Source organism: Podarcis muralis, chromosome 14 (genome assembly GCF_964188315.1).
Source record: "Podarcis muralis chromosome 14, rPodMur119.hap1.1, whole genome shotgun sequence".
Lineage (NCBI taxonomy): Eukaryota > Metazoa > Chordata > Lepidosauria > Squamata > Lacertidae > Podarcis > Podarcis muralis.
Genome location: NC_135668.1, coordinates 1707682 through 1728040, shown reverse-complemented (window position 1 = coordinate 1728040; position 20359 = coordinate 1707682). Strand labels below are relative to the sequence as shown.

The following is a 20359-nucleotide window of genomic DNA, read 5'->3' as shown; positions in this document are numbered from 1 at the left end:
TGTTTCATGTAGTGCATAGTTAACTATTGTTGTTGTTGTTTAGACGTTTAGTCGTGTCCGACTCTTCGTGGACCAGAGCAGAGTTAACTATAGCACTCGATTAAGGCTGCCTTGGATGGCTTTAAAAGAGGGTTGGACAAATTAAAAGAGGAGAAGGCTTTCAATGGCTACTAGGCAGGGTGTCAAGCAGAGACAATGATGCTTTTAAATACCATTTGCTGGAAACTGCGGGAGGGGAGAGGGCTCTTGTGCTTGAGTGCTGCTTGGGGGTTTCCAACAGGGCATCTGACTAGCTGCTGTGAGCACAGGATGCTGGTCTAGATGGGCCATTGGTCTGATCCCGAAGGCTGTTCTTATGTTCTTATTTGGTGCCATTGCAGTTTGCAGCCATGACTAGAAAAGCTTAGAGAAAACATTTACCATTACCTGGTTCTTTAATTCCCCCCCCATGTTTAAAGAGCATTTTGTACCACTTTATCAATGCACGGTGTAGGCACTTTCCACCAGGCTCAGAGTGCTCCACTTGGAGGAAAGACCCCTTGGCCATTCTGAGAGTGAGGCAGGGAGAGGGATGGTGAACAACAGCAGGGTCTCCCTGTTTGCCTTCATTGAATAGATTTGACTCATAGCACAGTTCGGAGGTAACTATTGGCTAATGACAGAGGTTGTGCTGGGACACACATCACAATGAGGGAAGCCTTCTTGGAAGACTAGGGCAATAATTACACTGAGTTTTCTAAGTCAGTGCCAACACCTCACATTGTGCCCAGAATAAGCTATGTAAATATCAAGATGCAATAAATTATTATAAGAATATTATTTTTCTCATGCATACATAGTTTCTATATTGCCATAGTATTCTCTCTTTCTCCAGCTGTATGTACCGTACATTAAAAATATTTAAAGCCAGTTGCTCCAAACAAGAACTCAGCTGTTTCTAAAATGACAAGAGGTTGAAATCTTTCTTGGGGTTTCCTCTTGATCATGTTTTGAGGGAATGTAGGTTTTAGCCAATGCTACTTTTGGTCAGAGTAAATCCATTGAAATGAATGAATTTAATTCCCAGTGATGTCAGTGTGCCTTCTCTGAATGGGGCTAATATTGGGAACAACCCGCTGTCCTAGTCATTCCAGTGCAATGAGAATGGAAGGACTGTGGTTCGGGGGGAGCACCTGCTTTGCATGCAGAAGTTCCCATGTTCAGTCGTTGGCATCTCCAGACTGGAGCAGAGCCCCGCCTAAAACCACGGGGAGCACTTCCAGTCAGATAGACCATTGGTGGCAAACATCTTCCCATGCTTCTCTCTAAAGAATTCCCACTCCCTCCACTTTTTGGTTCTTGACTGCAGACAGCTTTGGTCTACCTGCTACATTTTTTATTTGTCCTGCATTAATTCACAGTCATATCTGCTGTGATAAGTAATATCTATTGACAAGTGTTGGTTCCACAAATCAAGGTGGTTGGGCGAACATGGTCTAAACCCATCACAGGTGAAGAAAGCAGATGATTTCCTCATGCCATTTATTGCCCGGACCTGAGAAGCCTCACTCATGTAGTGCCATTAAAAAGTCCAATTGTATAGTATTCTGTATGCATAGCTGCCTCTACTCATGGTAGCACTATGCTAGTTAGTTGCTGCCCTCTCCCACCTTGATTCTCTTGAAACTAACAAGAGGCCTACACAGCTCAGACTCAGGGGCCACAGACTGGATCATCCATAATAATCTCTGGTTCTTCCCACCACCAATGCATGCCCCTCAACAGATTGCTCTCAAGAGAGTACAGCCCTACACAGAAAAAAGGATGCCCACCCCTACTCAAACCCATGTGGCCCTTTCGATAAGGAGGCATAAGTAGGGGCATAAGAAGCTGCCTTGTCCTCATCCAGACCCTTGCACTATCTAGCCCTGTGCTGCCTATTGTTGTTCCTCAGGTGTGGTTTTCCTGCTCCAGTTCCACTACCTGCTTTGCATGAGTGGAGATCCTGGAAATTCTGCAAGCCAAGCATGTGTTCTTCCAGTGATCTGTGAGAACTCCCTATTAGTTTTGCTGATTTTTTTTTTTTAAAACCAAATGCCAAGGCATTGCATAGAAGCTTTTCAGTTATCCTTGTAACTGATTTACACTTTTTGTATCTTCTTGACAGAGCATTGGCTGTGATGACTATCTGGGCTCAGACAAAGTGGTCGACAAATGTGGGATATGCGGAGGGGACAACACAGCTTGTCAAGTGGTCTCAGGGGTCTTCAAGCACACCCTGACCAACCTTGGCTACCACAAGATAGTAGAAATCCCAGAGGGGGCCACAAAAATCAACATTACAGAAATGTCCAAGAGCAACAATTACTTAGGTAAGTCATGTTTCATTTAAACTAAAAACTTGATGTTAGGAGGTCAGAAGAGGGATAGATGGGGATCGACCAGCCTGGCTTTGTTCCATAGTTTCAAATGCACCCAGTCTTTAAGTCCATTTTCTTTTACACTCAAGTGGTCTATAAATGTTGTGAGATAAATACATACTGACCCATTGCCTACTGATTTAAATTATATACAAAGCCCATTTAAATTGCATACAATTTGTACACACAAATAGATGTATCCACATGCTTGTATTTTGCATCTTACTTAGTGAAAGTATGGCTGAAAACAGAAGCCTGGGCTCTCTCTGTATCCATCTCCTGCAGCCCTGTGTGATGCCCTGGCTTTGATTTTATCTTATCTTATCTGCTTTGCATCTGAAATGCAGATGTGGCCTCTCAGGGTCTCTCATCAGCTGGTTGCAACTTGTGAAAACAGGAAAGACATTTGCCTTTATGGTGTATGCAAAGGGTCTGGTAGCGCTGGGTGGAAGGGCAGTCATGGGAACCTTCCTTCTTGGGAGGGGGAAAGATTGATTTACTGCACCAAGAGGCCTGACAGCCAGACCCTCTGCTTTAAAGTGAACCATGTGTGACAGGTTTTTAAAAGCATCCACCTTGGGGCTGGCACAGGCAAAGCCACAGGGCCTCTAGGGAGTGTGTGAGGCCTGAGAAAGCAGGGGCTGGTTCTGTTCCCATACTCGCCAATCGCCCCGATTCCTTTTTAGAGCAGAAATGTTGCAATTTTATGCCAGTGCTCTTTCTGTGAAATGCCACTGAGTGGTCACATCGGTTTTAATGTTTCTCTCTTTTTAAAGCAGTCTTCCTCCCACCCCTTTCTTTAACTATTTGTTCTCTCTTATATTCAGTAGCCTTTCCCCCAATGCACTTGTCTGGAATCCTGAGTTTTCCATTTCCTTCCACTTACTGCTGCCACTATAAGCTCTGCATGAACTTGGTTTTTCTTCAGTTGGTTTTCCATTCTGTCCCCTCAGAACTAGCAGCCATCTCTTTTCATGCTATGGAAGGGCTCTATCCTCATGGGCCAGTGAGCCTTTATCTATGCCATCACAGCTCCGTCCTCAAACCTTTTAGGCCCAAGTTTCCACCTTTCTGCCAGAATTGAACCTGGTTTCTGATTTCATCATTTTCTTGGGGGTAGCCAATGTGGTGCTCTCCAGATTTTGTTGGACTGTCACTTCCATCATGCCTGTCCATTGGCCACGCTGGTTGGAGCTGATGGGAGTTGTAGTCAAATGACACTTGGAGGATATCATGTGGACTACTCCTGTGTTGCTTGCTTGCTTGTTTGTTTGTTTGTTTATTAGCTGCCTTTTGCCTTAAGGTCCCACGGCAGGTTACAATGTTAAAACAGAATATTAAACACAGTTTAAAACAATTTGCAATCCTAAAAATAAGGTAGGTCCTAAAAATATACACCTCAAGCATCCAGAGCCACAGTCAAGAGGTATATCTTCAGCATCCTCTGGAAGCTACATAATGAGGGTGTCTGGTGCACTTCTGTGGATTGCTGGCTCCTTACACATTTTCCCAAAAGCTTGCTGGAGGAGAAGGAGGAGGAGGAAGCTTATAACTGGGCATTTATGACCTGTTTGGACCAGGCTGATCTTCCTTTCCTGGTGTTCTGGCTTGAATAGAAATTGATGCCTCTTGCTCCTCCAGTGAACAGACGGGACAAAAATGCCCTTTCCCCTTGCATCTGTACTCCTGGTGTGCCTGGCATATGAAGCCCTTCCTATAACTTTGAAGGAAAAGGTCACCAATCCACTTTAAATTAGTTAATTGCAATGCTTCAGCAGTCAGCCATTTCTTAGGAAATGCTCAGAGTGCTTATTCCTTTATTGTAAATGGAGCCTTACACTGTCTACTCAGAAGTAAGTCCCACTGTATTCAATGGCGCTTACTCCTAGGTAACTGGGTCAAGATTGGCCAACCTTACATTGCAATCCTAAGCATTTTTACTCAGAAGTAAGTCCCACTGAATTCAATAGCATTTACTCAACATTTATTTCTGATCATTCTCACAGTTTCTCTCCTCCTCCTCCTCCTCCTCCTCCTCCTCTTTTTCCCTGACAGGGACTCAAGGCAGCTTACAGCTAAAATTTTATTCCATTTATCTGTGGAACATGTACACGATCCCTTCACTCACACATTTTTTCTTTACAACAATCCTGTGAGGTACTGTAGGTTTGGCAGAGAGGGTGCCATTGGCTCAAGGTGACCAATGTAGATGTGTATATGGCATCTATGTGTGCAGGAGATAAAACACAGGAGAAGCTTCCTGGTGTAGAAAAGGATATCTCTATTTTCATCTGAGAAATGTTGGAGGGTGTGGGCACCAGGTTCGCCACTGCGTAGACAGGAAGCTGGATGAGACGGGCCTTTGCCTAATCTGGCAGCCAGGGTCTTCTTCCCTTCTTCTTTTAAAAAAGCATTAACTTTTTATTGAATGTTATCATATATCCACAAGTGTATATACAACCCAATTACAAAGGTATTACAAAGGTATAGCCAGTGCTTTTTTTCTGGGGAGACGCGGGGGTACGCATTCCCCTAAACATTTTGTGAATCTAAGTTTGCCCTCATTGAGGGGCACTATTTCAATATGAGTTGGAAAATGAGAGCATGCCTAAACATTTTTTAAAGCACTGGGTACAGCCACAAGTAAACGTGGATCAACAGAAAATAATAGTGGGCAGCTCCCAATAGAATATTAAAAACATGATAAAACATCAACCGTTAAAAACTTCCCAAAGCAGGGCTGCCTTCAGATGTTTTCTAAAAATCTGGTAGTTGTTTATTTCCTTGACATCTGGCAGGAGGGCATTCCACAGGACAGGCGCCACTACCGAGAAGGCTTTCTGCCTGGTTCCCTGTAGCTTCACTTCTCACAGTGAGGAAACTGCCAGAAGGCCCTCGGAGCTGGACCTCACTGTCTGGGCTGAATGATGGGGTGGAGACGCTCCTTGAGGTATACTGGACTGAGGCTATTTAGGGCTTTAAAGGTCAGCACCAACACTTTGAACTGTGCTTGGAAACGTACTGGGAATCAATGTAAATCCTTTAGGACCGGTGTTATATGGTCTCGGCAGCCACTCCCAGTCACTAGTCTAGCCGCCGCATTCTGGGTTAGTTGTAGTTTCTGGGTCACCTTCAGAGGTAGCCCCACGTAGAGTGCATTGCAGTAGTCGAAGCGGGAGATAACTAGAGCATGCACCACTCTGGCAAGACAGTCTGCGGGCAGGTAGGGTCTCAGCCAGTGTACCAGATGGAGCTGGTAGACAGCTGCCCTGGACACAGAATTGACCTGTGCCTCCATGGACATCTGTGAGTCCAAAATGACTCCAAGGCTGCGCACCTGGTCCTTCAGTGGCACAGTTACCCCATTCAGGACCAAGGAGTCCCCCACACCTGCCCAACCCTGTCCCCCAAGAACAGGACTTCTGTCTTGTCAAGATTCAACCTCAATCTGTTAGCCACCATCCATCCTCCAACCATCTCCAGACACACAGGACCTTCACCACCTTCATTGGTTCTGATTTAAAAGAGAGGTAGAGCTGGGTATCATCTGCATACTGATGAACACCCAGCCCAAACCCCCTGATGATCTCTCCCAGCGGCTGCATGTAGATGTTGAAAAGCACGGGGGAGAGGACAGAACCCTGAGGCACCCCACAAGTGAGAGCCCAAGGGTCTGAACACTCATCCCCCCCCCCCAATTTCTGGACACGGCCCAGGAGGAAGGAGCGGAACCACTGTATAACAGTGCCCCCAGCTCCCAGCCCCTCTAGACCATGGGTAGACAAACTAAGGCCCCTGGGTCGGATCTGGCCCGATCGCCTTCTAAATCCAGCCCACTGATGGTCCGGGAATCAGCATGTTTTTTACATGAGTAGAATGTGTGCTGTTTTTTAAAATGCATCTCTGGATTATTTGTGGGGCATAGGAATTCGTTCATTATTTTTTAAAAAATATATAGTCTGGCCCCCCACAAGGTCTGAGGGATAGTGGACCGCCCCCCTGCTGAAAAAGTTTGCTGACCCATGCTTTAGACGGTCCAGAAGGATGTTATGGTTGATGGTATCAAAGGCTGCTGAGAGATCCAGCAGAACTAGGAAACAGGTCTCACCCTTGTCCCTAGCCCACCTGAGATCATTGACCAGTGTGACCAAGGCAGTTTCAGTCCCATGATGAGGCCTGAATCTCGATTGGAAGGGATCCAAATGGTCCGCATCCTCCAGACCTGGAGTTGTTCAGCAATCACCCACTCAATCACCTTGCCCAAGAATGGAAGATTTGAGACTGGGTGATAGTTGGCCATATTGGCTGGGTCCAAAGATGTTTTTTTTAATGACTGCCTCTTTCAGTGGGCCTGGGAAGGCTCCCTCACACAGGGAAGCATTCACCACCCCGCAGTCCATCGCTCAGACCTTCCCTGTTCGCTTTTGTGAGCCAGGATGGGGGAGGATCAAGGAGACAGGTGGTTGGTTTCACTCATCCAAGCAGCCTGTTCACATCCTTGGAGGTAACAGATTGGAATTGATCCCATGCAACTTGTCTAGACAGAACTCTAGCACTCTCCTGCCCTGGCCCTGCGCCCATGGTGCAGTCTGAATCTGAGTGACTTTATCTGCAAAAAAAACTTTGCAAAATCATTGCAGGAGATCTTGGAGTCCTTACCAGGCCCCGATGGTGAAGGTGGTTCCATTAAATTGCAAACCACCTGAAAGAGTCTTCTGTTGCTGTTTTCTGCAGATGCAATAAAGGTGGTGAAGAAGGTCCCCTTTGCCATCGCTATCAACACTTGGTAGTCTTGATGTTGAGTTCTAACCTGTGTCCCCTGCGATTCAGAATGAGTTTTCCACCACCGGCGCTCTAGCTGTCTCAGTGATTGTTTCATTGCCCTCAGCCCTGGAGAAAACTGCGGGGCTGTCTGGGCTCCATGTAATCGGAGAGGGCACTTTGGAGCCAGACAGTAGATAGCCCTGGTTAACTCTGCATTCCAGCAGACCACCAGGGAATCAGCTGAAAGGCCATCAACATGGGATAAAGCATCCCCTACCACTCTCTGGAAAGCATTTGGATCCATTAAGTGGCAGGGGTGGACCATCCAAATTGGTCCCACCTCCCTGCAGAGGGGAAGGATCACAGAGAAGTCCAGTTGCAACAGGAAGTGATTCAACCATGACACTTATTTTGTTTCACTTTTACTTAGTGTCAGATCACCCACATCCGTAGAGGTGAACACCAGGTCTAAGGCATGTCTGTGGCTATGAGTTGGGCCAAACTTATTCAGGGACAGCCCCATGGAGGCCATGCTTTCCATGAAGTCCTGAGCGGCCCCTTGTAAGGTTGTGTCAGCATGGATGTTAAAATCCCCTAGGACAACCAAACTAGGTGTTTCCAGGAGAATATCTGCCACGACCTGAAGCAGCTCGGGCAGGGAATCCATGGTGCAGCAGGGAGGTCAGTACACCCAAAGAAATCCAGTACTGCCCCATTGCCCAACTTCCAGAACATGCACTCAGAAAACTGGGTCACCAGGGGGCGCATTGGAAGATGGCCGACAATAACATCTCTCCGACCCACACGAGGTAATTAAGAGGCTGTTATGGGAGTATGCAGCCTCCCTTGCCCCCCCAAGGGAATGGGGGGGGGCTGCCTTGCCTGCTGTGCCCATAATTCACCCCCAGATTCGAAAGAATGGGGTGAGGGCACTAGGCACGAAGCCCTCGGGTGGGTCTGGCTCTCCCGGATGCTGTCTCTGATCGTGCACTGGTTGCATCAGCTCAAAATATATAATTGGAAACAGAAGCAAATGCACATACTTCAAGTGAAGATCGGGAGTAAAGACTGCTGATTAATGGGATCTCTGTGAGCGGAGCGATGGGCTGGACAATAAATCAAGTGAAGACTCATCATTAAAAGATCGGTATGTCGGAGCGAAACAGAAAGGAGGAGGGAGGAAAAACTTTTCTTTTTTTTTGTCTTATGTGAGTACCCAATAATCCTCCCTCCCAGAGAGAAAGAATCGTTGCAAATTACTAATCACAAGCAGGAGATTAAGAACTGTGTGGAAATAAATTACTGATCAAAGAGAGGAGTGGTGGGAACGTCTGATGGAAAGAAAGCTTTGTGATGCAGTTTCAAATGGAGATTTGTTAAGACAGGACTGCTCACAGGAGGACGAGGGGGAGGAGGACCATGGTCATCGGAATGTGAATGTATGGTTATCGGAATGTGGATTTGACCTGGCAGGGCCCCCTGAGATACAGTTTCGCAGGCCTGTGAAAATCAACGGACAGCCTGTGGGAATGTTCTTTGTGGAGGTGTGGAAATGGTGTCTGTCCTTTCTGTGATATGGCTCTTGGAGAGTGTAAAATCCACACAGGATATGTTTGATTTCAACCCGCTTGTGAAGATTATCAGAGATCACAAAGAAAGGAATATATGATAACAACAAGATGAGGAAAATAACAAAGAGACTATCTGGACGGAACTGGACAGAACTGTGTAATTAAAGCAGCAACAAGAGTGATGTTTGGATCCGTTTCGGAGCTCGAAGTATGGGTACCCCCAATAAAATTTTAAAAATCTGGCTGCATTATTTGGAACTAATGTGATTTGGAATTAATGTGATTTGATTGGCCTGTTAATAAAAATTATTTGAAAAAGAAAGAAAGAAAACTGGGTCTTCCCAATAGGATGCCTGGTGAAAGCTAATGACTTCCTAAAAATCACTGCACCCTCTCCCCACCTATATGACCTGGGTTGCTGTGCATAAGAGAAACTATCTGCTTCATCCAACCAAGTCTCTGTTACATATGCCAGGTTAAGTCCTCCGGCATGCATTGCACAGCAGTACCTTAAGGTCATGTGGGTCAAACAACAGGGAAAATAATAAATCAACACATCATCATTGCAATACACTCTAGTATATAAAAGAGTGAAAAACATTTCAGTAAGTTATCAGAGAGTATCTTTTATCAACAGTACATAAAGGGGTGGAGGAAACAAGCAAATAATAGCTGGATATTTGCAGTAAGAAGGAATCAATCATAACTGTTTCGGTGACAAATAATACCAGAACAATTTCTGAGAGTCAGGAGGCTAAATTACTCCCACATGAACCGTTGTATATACCAAGTGGGTATCAAGCACTAAAATACATATATTTCTCCCTGCAAACCTCTGCTTATTTTACTTGCGTCTGTCAATTTTTCTGCCAAACCTTTTAAAATTACCATATTTTTCATTCTATAAGACGCATTTCTTCCCTCCTAAAAAGTAAGGGGAAATGTGTGTGCGTCTTATGGAGTGAATGCAGACTGTGCATTCAGCTATTGCTGTTCTGGCTTCAGGAATAGCCACGCAAAGCCCCTTCAACAACATTTGATTCAGAATATTTTTTTTCATGTTTTCATCCTCTAAAAACTAGGTGCGTCTTATGGTTGGGTGTGTCATCCATCTACCATATTTACAGAAGAATGCTTTGCTATGATCCCATATTTACAGAAGAATGCTTTGCTATGATCCCATTAGAAAAGATGGGCCAAGCAAACCTTACTAGACTGCTCATTCCCTCACTAGCCTACAGTGGTGGGCAACCTGTGACCCTCCAGATGTTGGTTGGGACTCCAGGGCCCATAGTCCCTGGCCATTGGCCATGGGTGTGCATTCACCACACTGTGGCAGAGGTGCACCCCAAGCCACAGCTGATGTGAGCAGCAAACAGGCCTGGCTCAACTCCAGGGAGGATTCCTCTGACAATGCAGGGAGGCAACCCAGGAGCAGAGACGGTGTAGTACTCTGATAGTATCAGGTACGTCATCCTCTCCAAATGGTTTGGGTCCCGAGAAAAAAACAAGGAAAACTATGGCTGTATGGAGCTTAAGTTGTGAGCAAGCACAGTTTCTGACATTACACAGCATTGCTGCTGATCATGGAGCATCACTTTGAAGAAATCTGTCTGAACTTTCAATTCCCTATCTTTGTGGATCTTGAGCTAACATGGACCTTAACCTTGATCTTAACCAGGCAAGCGGTTTTTAATCATTGGATTTGGCTGTTTTTGTTGTGCCAAATGAAATACTACCCTTGGTTTCAGTGTCTTTCCCTCCCCTCCTTTGTTTAGGAAACCTTAATCTGATTGGGATTTAGTGGATTATGCATTTGTAGACTATTTTGTTAGTTAGGTTTAGTGTTTGAGAAATCCTAACCTGCCTGAAGGGTGGAGCTGGATTATTATTTTTGTTTGTTTAAAATCTCAACAGTATTTTCCCTCTCCCCACAGCAACATGTCTAACATATTTTGCATGTGGTTCTCCGTCTCTAGCAGCGATGGTTGATTAGACGCCTGGGACAACACCATGGAGTCCATTCAATTAATGCTTCATTTGTTGTAGATGGGCCATAAAATTAACATACAGGAATGTATTTTCCCCAACATTTAATCCATTCTGGCCAAATGATAGTTATTTAAAATCAAAGTGTATTTTCCAGAGCTGGAATTGAGATTTTGGCTCATCACTTTAAAGTAGTGTTCTGAATTCTGTTACAGGAAAGAATGGTTTTCAATATGTTTTTTGCACAATAGTTTGTTGTTTATGTTGCATCATGTTATGTACACAACAGTGTTGCATATTATGGGTAGGATCAAGTTGCTGGGTTGCATCTAATAGCATCACTTAGATAATGGCAAGGTAGAATCTGTCAGCAAAACAAGGAGGAAAGCAATGCTCAGTACTTCCCTCTCCCCTAGATCAGTCACATCCTGCTAAATGTGACCCAGAGGGTTGGGGGGTCCTTCAGAGCAGCTTTGGGGGGCGGGGCTGCAGGAGGGAGGGAGAATTGCTGCAAATTGCTTACCTCTCCATTCTGAGAACAGAAATCTTACTGTCATAGGAGACCCCATTGGATGTAATCCTAACCACTCAAAAGTGAGCTCTATTGAATTCAGTGGGGCTGAGTCCCACATAAGTGGATTGAGAATTGAACCCTTAGAGCAGACCCACTGAAATCAGTTAGGCTGAAGTCCCATTGTTTTCAATGAGTATACTTTATCATGATTCAGCTTCACCCACATTTCCGTTTGCCCTGTTGCTTCCCCTTAGGAAAACTCATGGCTTATGTCAGGGAACTGCCATCGGAAGGACAGGAGCTGGAAAGGCTCACTGAGGTTGAGAGAGACGTAGCAGCTGAAGAGGGAACCAGTAGGGGGAGAGAAGGAACTCCAAGGGAAAGTGAGTCGGAGGGATGGCTCAGAGACGCTTCCAGCGAAAACAGTGGGGAGGTCTCAGGACCTCCTATAGGGACACCCACTCCTCGCCGGAAACTGTCACGCAGAGAGTCCAGAAGACGTGTTTCCGTTAAGGAGCTTTTATGTTGGAAGAGATTCCGAAAGCAACCACTTTTGGACTCTGCTAGCGACTGACGCAGCCATGCCGGAGGGGCTCCGTCACAGGCAGAGGTTTGAGAACCTGATCAAACTCTGAGGGACTTGCATTTTACGCACAAGCAGCTCATTATCCCATCACAGCAGTCCGAAAGTCTCTGTAAGCAGCTTGTGCACAGAAAGGCATCATGAGCAACCCAGCCGAAACCGGAGGAGCAGGAGGAGCTGGAGCCGGTCCAAACCTGGAAGAAAGGTACAGGGTGTTGGAGGTCCAGCTGGCGCTGCAAACGGCACGGCTTGAAGAGAGGAGGGCTCAGGATGCAGAAAAGGGAAAAACCACCCCGCTCGCCAGAAAGGTGCCAGGATTGGTGCAGAAGTTTGGGGGGGATCCCAGGAACTATCATGCCTTTAGAACAGAGATGCAATATGCTCTCAATCTGCAGTTTGATGACTTCCCCGACGAGGAGTCGCGAGTGGCTTTTGTGATTGGCCATCTCGAAGCGGAGGGCGAAAGACTGGGTCAGGCCCCTGATGGCAGTGAATAATGAGATTCTAAAGGATACGCGGAAGTTTTTTCGCGCCATGGACCTGATGTTTTCCAGCGACATTGAGCAGGGAGTGGTGCGAAGGCAGTTAATGGCTTGCAAACAGGGGAGCCGATCTGTCCGTGAGTACTGGACTGAGTTTACCATGCTGATCCATAAGTTGGGGTGGGATCTATCGGCGGAACCCATCCAGATGCTTTTCGAAGAAGGACTTTCTTCGGCGGTGAAAGATGAACTTTCCCGGGCGCCCAGGGCGGAGTCTATGGACCAGCTGACCAAATCCGCGCTGACCATAGGAGCACGCCAGGAGGCGAGGGCTTTGGAAAAGCGGGAAGGGAAAGGGGAACGTTGGAGGGATTTCCGCATTCCAGACATTCCAGAGCCACCTTTCCCGCCGGCAGAGCCGATGGAAATTGGAACAGCGCGGGCGCGCGCAGTTTCAAATCCCAGTGAAGGGCGGAAGAAGGAGGGGAAGAGCGCCAAGAAATGTTATCTCTGCCAACAGCCAGGTCACTTTGCCAGAGTCTGCCCACAAAGAAAGGAATGGCAAGGGATGGCAGGAGCTGTTGGGGAAAAAGAGGAGGAAGGCAAGGAGCAAGTAAAAGCCAACGCCTCGCTGCCACCGTCGGGGCACAGCAGCCAGGCCAAAGAGCAGTGAAAGTGCCCACGCCGGAACCTCCAAGACCTGCTTTAGTGATAGAGGTGTTACTAGAGCTGCCAAACGGACACCCACTAAAGATCAAGGCGCTTTTGGATTCAGGCAGCTCCTGTAATTTCATGAGTAAGGAGTTTGCAGCTGAGCACCAGATACAGACTATCCCTTTAAGTAACCCCTTGCAGGTGACCACGATTGACGGCAGAGAGCTGTTGGGAGGAGAAGTTAGCCAACAGACTGTCCCGATGATAATGAGGGTGGCAAGGCACACCGAACGGATAGCGTTTAATGTGGCCACCTTGGGAGGAGCTCCCATTATTTTGGGGATGAGCTGGCTGGCGCTACACGATCCGCTAGTGGGCTGGCATCAGAGGGTGGTCTCCTTTGGGTCAGCGCATTGCCTAGAACACTGCAAAGAGGGAATGGTTCCGGGAGGAGCCAGAGTCACCCTAGCCGGGATGGAAGTAACGGATAAAGGGAAGGTGCCCCCGCAATACGCAGATCTGAGCAACGTATTCAGCGAAAGGGAAGCAGACAAACTGCCGCCGCATAGACCCTTTGACTGTCAAATCAATCTACTCCCTGGAGCCCAACTCTCAGTGGGCAAGCTGTACACCATGTCAGACAGGGAGATGCAGGAGTTGAGGGAGTTCATTGACAAAAACCTGAAACGAGGTTTCATCAGAGAGTCCCGAGCGGTGGGGGGCAGCCCAGTGTTTTTTGTGGACAAAAAAAACACAGATAAGCCGAGGCTTGTAGTGGACTTTAGGGCCCTGAATGCAGTGTCGGAACCCCTGGCTTTCCCTTTGCCCCGAATTGATGACATTTTGACTAGGGTGAGGAAGGGAAAGATTTTTACAAAACTGGACCTGCGGGGGGCGTACAACCTGATACGAATAAGGAAGGGGGATGAATGGAAAACCACCATGTTCACCCCTTTGGGAGCCTTTGAATATCTCGTTATGCCCTTCGGTCTACAAGCCGGCTCGGCGTGTTTTCAAGCCTTTATGAACCACGTCCTGGGACCTTTGCTCTACAAGAATTGTGTGGCCTTTTTAGACGACGTGTTGGTGTATTCGGAGAATGAGGAGCAGCATGTGAGGGACGTTCGTGAAGTGTTGGGCAGGCTGCAAGCCAACCAGCTGTGGGTGAAACTGGAGAAGTGTCAGTTTCATACCAAGGAGGTGGAATTCCTGGGGTACCGCTTGTCGGACAAGGGATTGGCCATGGATCCAGGCAAGGTCCAAGCGGTACTGGAATGGAAAACACTGAAGACCAAGAAGGATGTGCAAAGATTCCTGGGGTTTGGGAACTTTTATCGGAAGTTCATCAAGAACTTTGCCCACTTGACGGCTCCCATCACCGACTGCCTCAGCAGCAAGAAGAAATTTGTTTGGACGGCGGAGGCGGAGCGAGCTTTTGAAGAACTGAAAAGGGCTTTCGCCTCAGAAGAACAACTTCTGCATGTGGATTTACGAAAACCCATGAGAGTGGAAACCGATGCGTCCGACCGGGCGGTAGGGGCGGTGCTTCTTCAACCGGGGAGGAGTACGTCGGAGTGGAGACCGTGTGCCTTCTTCTCGCGGAAGCTGAATAAATCCGAGAGGAACTACACGGTGTATGACCGGGAACTACTCGCCATTCACGAAGCGTTCCGGAGGTGGAGACATTTATTAATTGGGGCACAACACAAGGTGCAAGTGTGCACCGACCACAAGAATTTAGAGTATTGGAGAACGGCTCGAGTGCTCAACCAACGACAAGTGAGATGGGCACAGGAGTTCTCCAAATTCCACTTTGAAATTCGTTATGTGCCAGGCCCAGAAAACGTCAGGGCGGACGCTCTCTCACGCAAACCAGAGTATTTGGAGGGGGGGGCAATCGAAGAGAGACATGTCATCCCTGAGGACCGCTGGGTGTGTGGGGCGGCGCTGGTGGGGCAACGAGAACTGGTAGAGGAAACGGAAAATGATGAATATGCCCAGGACAAGCTCAGAGGTCTCAGGGGGGAGGGCGAGAGCCCCGGGGGTTTTGAGGAAAGAAATGGGGCATTGTATTACAAAGGGGCACTGTATATACCCGAAGGTGAATTGAGGGGGAGAGTACTCAAGCAGTTGCACGATAGCCCCACGGCGGGACATTTTGGGCAACACAAGACCATGTGGTTGGTTACCAGGGAATTTTGGTGGCCCAAGGTGAGGGAAGATGTAAGGGAGTATGTAAGAGGGTGTGACCAATGTCAGCGAGCCAAAGGGGAAAGACGGGCGCCGGCAGGGTTATTAGAACTATTACCCACGCCAGAACGACCTTGGGAAGCGGTATCGATAGATTTTATGACGGATCTGCCGAAGTCCAAGGGGAAAACAGCCATCATGGTAGTAGTAGACCTGTTAACTAAGATGTGCCACTTTGTAGCATGCTCACATGCAGTCACAGCGGAAGAAACCGCGAAGTTGTTTGTAGAACACATCTTTAGGTTGCACGGCGCCCCCTTGAGGGTGATCTCAGACAGGGGCAAACAATTTACGTCCAGGTTCTGGAGGAAGCTCATGAGCTTGCTGCACGTGGAGGTCAATTTTTCGACTGCCCGGCACCCTGATACCAACGGGCAGGCGGAAAGAGCAAATGGTATCCTCCAACAATACCTGAGGTGTTATGTCAATGACAGAGAGAACGATTGGGTCGAAAAGTTGGTGCTGGCAGAATTTGCCTACAATAATGCGGAGAATGTGTCCACAGGGATGAGCCCCTTTTTGGCTAATTACGGGTGTCACCCCAGGGCATTTCCGGGGGATGGAGGGGAGAGATGGAGCGTCCCAGCGGCCGAACATTTTGTAGAAGAGATGGAAGCGATCCATCATCAGCTCCAGCTCAACTTAGAAAGGGCCAAGGCACAATATAAGAAGCAGGCAGACAAGAACAGAAGGGAAGGTGAAACCATAAGGGTGGGGGATCAGGTGTGGCTGTCAACCCAAGGGTTGCCTTTCAAAGGGGGTTGTAAGAAATTGAGACCCAAGAGATTGGGACCCTTTGAGGTCATTCAGCAGGTCAACCCAGTGGCTTTCAAACTCCGGTTGCCCAACCACATGAAATTGCACCCAGTGTTCCACAGGTCGTTACTGTCACCGTACGGGGGGGGGGGGGCGTGAAGGGGAGCACGCCAGGGGACCAGCCTTGGAAGAAAGGGAACGCAGCAACCATGTAGCGGAAATCCTCGATTCCAGGTGGAAGGGAAATCAGGTGGAGTATTTGGTGGCGTGGGAAGGGGAACCGGAGTCAGAAAACACCTGGGTGACTGCAGGGGAGGTCATTGACGAGGTTTTAATAGAAACGTTCCACCAAAGATTCCCGAGGAAACCTCAGCCGGTAGCAAGGTTTAGGAGGGAGTATTTCAGCACCACCGACGAGGAAGAGGAACTGGAAGGATTCGCGGATTCGGAGTTGGAAGAGGGAATTGACTCCGATGACGAGGAGTACTGGGAGACCAGGGACCGCAACAAGTGGAGGGAAGTGTTCGAAACTTCGGAAGATGAGGGAGGTTCTTTCAGGGGTTTTACCTACTCACCGCCCATTGAGGAGGAGACGGGAGGGGGTGAAGGGGGCCCTGGAGGGGAGGTGGATGTCAGGGAACTGCCATCGGAAGGACAGGAGGTGGAAAGGCTCACTGAGGTTGAGAGAGACGTAGCAGCTGAAGAGGGAACCAGTAGGGGGAGAGAAGGAACTCCAAGGGAAAGTGAGTCGGAGGGATGGCTCAGAGACGCTTCCAGCGAAAACAGTGGGGAGGTCTCAGGACCTCCTATAGGGACACCCACTCCTCGCCGGAAACTGTCACGCAGAGAGTCCAGAAGACGTGTTCCCGTTAAGGAGCTTTTATGTTGGAAGAGATTCCGAAAGCAACCACTTTTGGACTCTGCTAGCGACTGACGCAGCCATGCCGGAGGGGCTCCGTCACAGGCAGAGGTTTGAGAACCTGATCAAACTCTGAGGGACTTGCATTTTACGCACAAGCAGCTCATTATCCCATCACAGCTTAGCACGGAATTGGAACAAATGGCAATGGGGTTTTGTGTGAATTGCCATTGCTTCCGTTTTAGTGCTACAGAGCTCTGTATTCATCACATGCGGCACTGCTTCCATTCCACTACAGATTGTCTCCTGTCAAAAATTACACTGTCTCACTGCTTGCTCTGGTGAAATTATATAATTTGCATAATTTACATCAATGACTAAGTTACGTAAGTTACATTACCAACGGATTATTCCACCCACATTAATTTCAGAGCAAAGGGAATGCAATACAAATAGAGAGGGGGGAAACAGCATAATCAATTACGTATTGAAACCAGCAACAACAGTGAATATTAATTCATAGAATCATAGAATCATAGAGTTGGAATAGACCACAAGAGCCATCGAGTCCAACCCCCTGCCAAGCAGGAAACACCATATAGAATCATAGAATCATAGAGTTGTATTTGTATTTGTATATTGTATTGTAATTGTATTTGTTGTATTGATTTCTAAACGTGGGACAAATAAGTAATTCCACTCTCATTTCATTTGAATTCTCCAATATCCCTAGTTACCACTTCTACTACCACCACCCTACTGCAGCCAAAACAGAATTAGGCTGCCTCATGCCACAAACTGAGTATGGCTATGCCTTCCATGAATTTGGCAAAAGGTCCAGTGCAAACAAACTCCTACCTTCTGTGATGGCTTAGGAAGCAAAGTAGAGAAAAATGGAAGCCTATAGAGATCAGGAAAACAAACACACATTAAGAAGGAATTGTACATTCCACAATGAAATCAGGATTCAGTAACCTGTTGGAAGACTTTACAGCTGTCAACTAGTGATGTGATTTCCCTGAAGACTTTACAATCTGCCTGGACCTGAACCTAACCATTTGGGCCTTGCTTTGAATTGTTTTGGACCTCATTGTGGATGTGGAATTATCCCACAGTCACAATGTAGTCTAGAAGGAAGTGACCGCTCCCCACATCAAATGGGGGGCGCCTTTTGCGTGGTCGCGTGCAGCCCCCCGGATCCCAGTGCGGCTCCTGGTAGTTTGGGCTGGCTTCATCCTCCCCAGGTTGGATACCTGGAGGTCTCTGCCTACCTCAGCCAATTGCCCAATCTCGCCTGGGGAGGCATTGCCAGGGGATCGGCCAGGTAGGGGGAGGGACCACCCTGCACACACAACAGAAGGTGAATCTTACCTGTGAAGCGTCAGTTGGGGAGTCCTTGACCCATTTTGGCAGAGGAGATATTCCTTTATGAACTGGATTCAGTTCTGGCAGACAATCTCCCACTGTGTCCTTCAGCTTGCCAACCATGCATTTGTTTTCAATAGCATCAGCTTTGATAGAGTCAGCCAGGCCATCAAGTGGCATTTGAAGAATGCAAGATAAGGACTAGGAATAGAGAGAATGGCTGATTTATGTGCTTTGATGTGACAGAAATATTGGCATAAGACTTCAGGGTCAGTCTGGTCTTACAGTTCCCCTTGTGTAATCTTACTGCCGCTGTTACAAAGCTTGGTGCATCTCAGTGCTCCCCCCCTAGGAAAATAGGTGCCAGTCCTCACCATGAAGTTGTTACAGTAAGTGCCCACTTCTTAACAACAACCAAAAGGAGGTGCTGGTGCTGCATCCCCCTGAAAAAAGCACTGGTGCATCGCCCCCTAAGAAGCAGCTAATGCAAGACATTGACTGTCCTGTTTTCAAGAAGGAGAAGCTCAGATTTGCATAGTTGCTACAAGGTATAAGTTAAGGTTATACTACCGTCCCTGTGAATCCTGTTAAATTAATTTAAATTGTGCAAATATGTTAATATCTTTGGATTAGCTCTGATTAGATCTGCAGTAAATTCAGAATCCTAATGAAACATTTTCTCAACACAAGGAGAAGGCATTATACTCAAAAGCAATCATGGGGAAGGTCTTAGGAATGATTAATATGTGAGCTAATGCTAACTGTGCTGTGTCAAGAATTTCTTAGGAAATGTTTGAAACTTTGTCTCCTGCTGTTATGACAGTTTGTGGATCACTATGGGAAACAATTTCACTTGAACATCCATTTACAATCAGAATCATAGTATTCTAGAGCTGGAAGGGACCACGGGGGTCATCTAGTCCAGCCCCCTGCAATGCAGGAATCTTTTGCTCAATGTGGGGCTTGAACCCAGGACCCTGAGATTAAGAGTCTCAGGCTTTATCTCCTTGAAATGTTCCATTTGACATAGATGCAAGCTGCTTCTTTTAAATGCCTGTTGGGTGAAACTTCTCAGTCAGTCGCTTTGAAGAGTGAAAAGAGGCCAGCAAGTGCAGAGAGGGTGTGTTGAGGCAAAGTCTTGCTCTTCTCCCTGATGAGAGGAGAACCCTCGCTTAACTGATTAGCTGGAAAACCTGAGTGAGTGTCAGAGATCTTTCGCTTGGCAGCATCTAATCTGTTACTCACAGCCATTATGCATTTTTGTGCAGCCAACTCATTATTTACATTGCAGCTCTGTGATGTATCAGCCCTTGGCTCCCCCCCCCCCACTTTTTTGTAAGAGCAGGAGAGGCTTTCATTGCAGATGTGTGCTATGATTTCATTGGCTAGCACGTAAAAGGGACTGTTGTTGTATCAGCTGGTGTTGGTTTCTTTGGATGCATTGGGTTGGAAATTTTCCTGCAGCTTTTGGGGGTGCTTGCCAGCATAAAATGGAGAAAAGAAAAGCAGGAGTGTTTAGGGAAATGGGGGCACAAAACAGCTGATTGAGAAACACATCCTTACAGATCACTCAGCAGAGACCACGTCTCCAACACCAACTGTATGTTGGGGATCAATATGGATCTAACTTAGTCATGACATCAATTTCAGTGGGTCTGCTCTGAGTGGGACCAGCCTTGGATACAACTCAAAATCATAACCACTTGTGTGCAGTGCGTTTTTTCTATAAAAAAATGGTGCTGAAACTCACCATGAAGTTGTTACAGTAAGTGCCACACTTTTTAATAACAAAAAAAAGGAAGTGTTGGTACTGCATACCCTTGAGTACCCCCTGAAAAATAGCATTGCTTGTATGTAGTCAGTACAGAAGGGTGAGAAATTTGATTTAGTTCACATTTAACAGAGTATCAACCTAATTCATACTTTCTGAAAATATGCATGAACGAAAACACACCTACCTTTAAACCTGAGCTTCGCCGTATTCTGCAATTCAGTTCTCAAATAATGTGTACAAAAATGCATATACTAGGGGGAAATGTGCCTGAAAATGCTTACATTAATGTGAAAATAGCATTTAAAATGCATTAAATTAGGGGAAATGTTTTCACAAAATTGTGTGTTCAGTGATGAATTTTCATGAGGATATTTTTTAAAAAACTGATGCAAAAAATGT

At 47.0% G+C, this 20359-nt stretch overlaps 1 protein-coding gene across 5 annotated transcripts in view; it reads left to right on the top strand.

The window, feature by feature from the left end:
* The window catches only part of THSD4 (thrombospondin type 1 domain containing 4), a 360765-nt gene that overhangs the window by 290563 nt on the left and 49843 nt on the right, over positions 1–20359 (top strand). For all 5 annotated transcript variants that reach the window (XM_028706820.2, XM_028706824.2, XM_028706822.2 and 2 more), the window contains one exon: positions 2147–2351. In XM_028706820.2, the coding sequence (XP_028562653.2) occupies positions 2147–2351 (205 nt within the window). The remainder of the gene's footprint in view (positions 1–2146; positions 2352–20359) is intronic.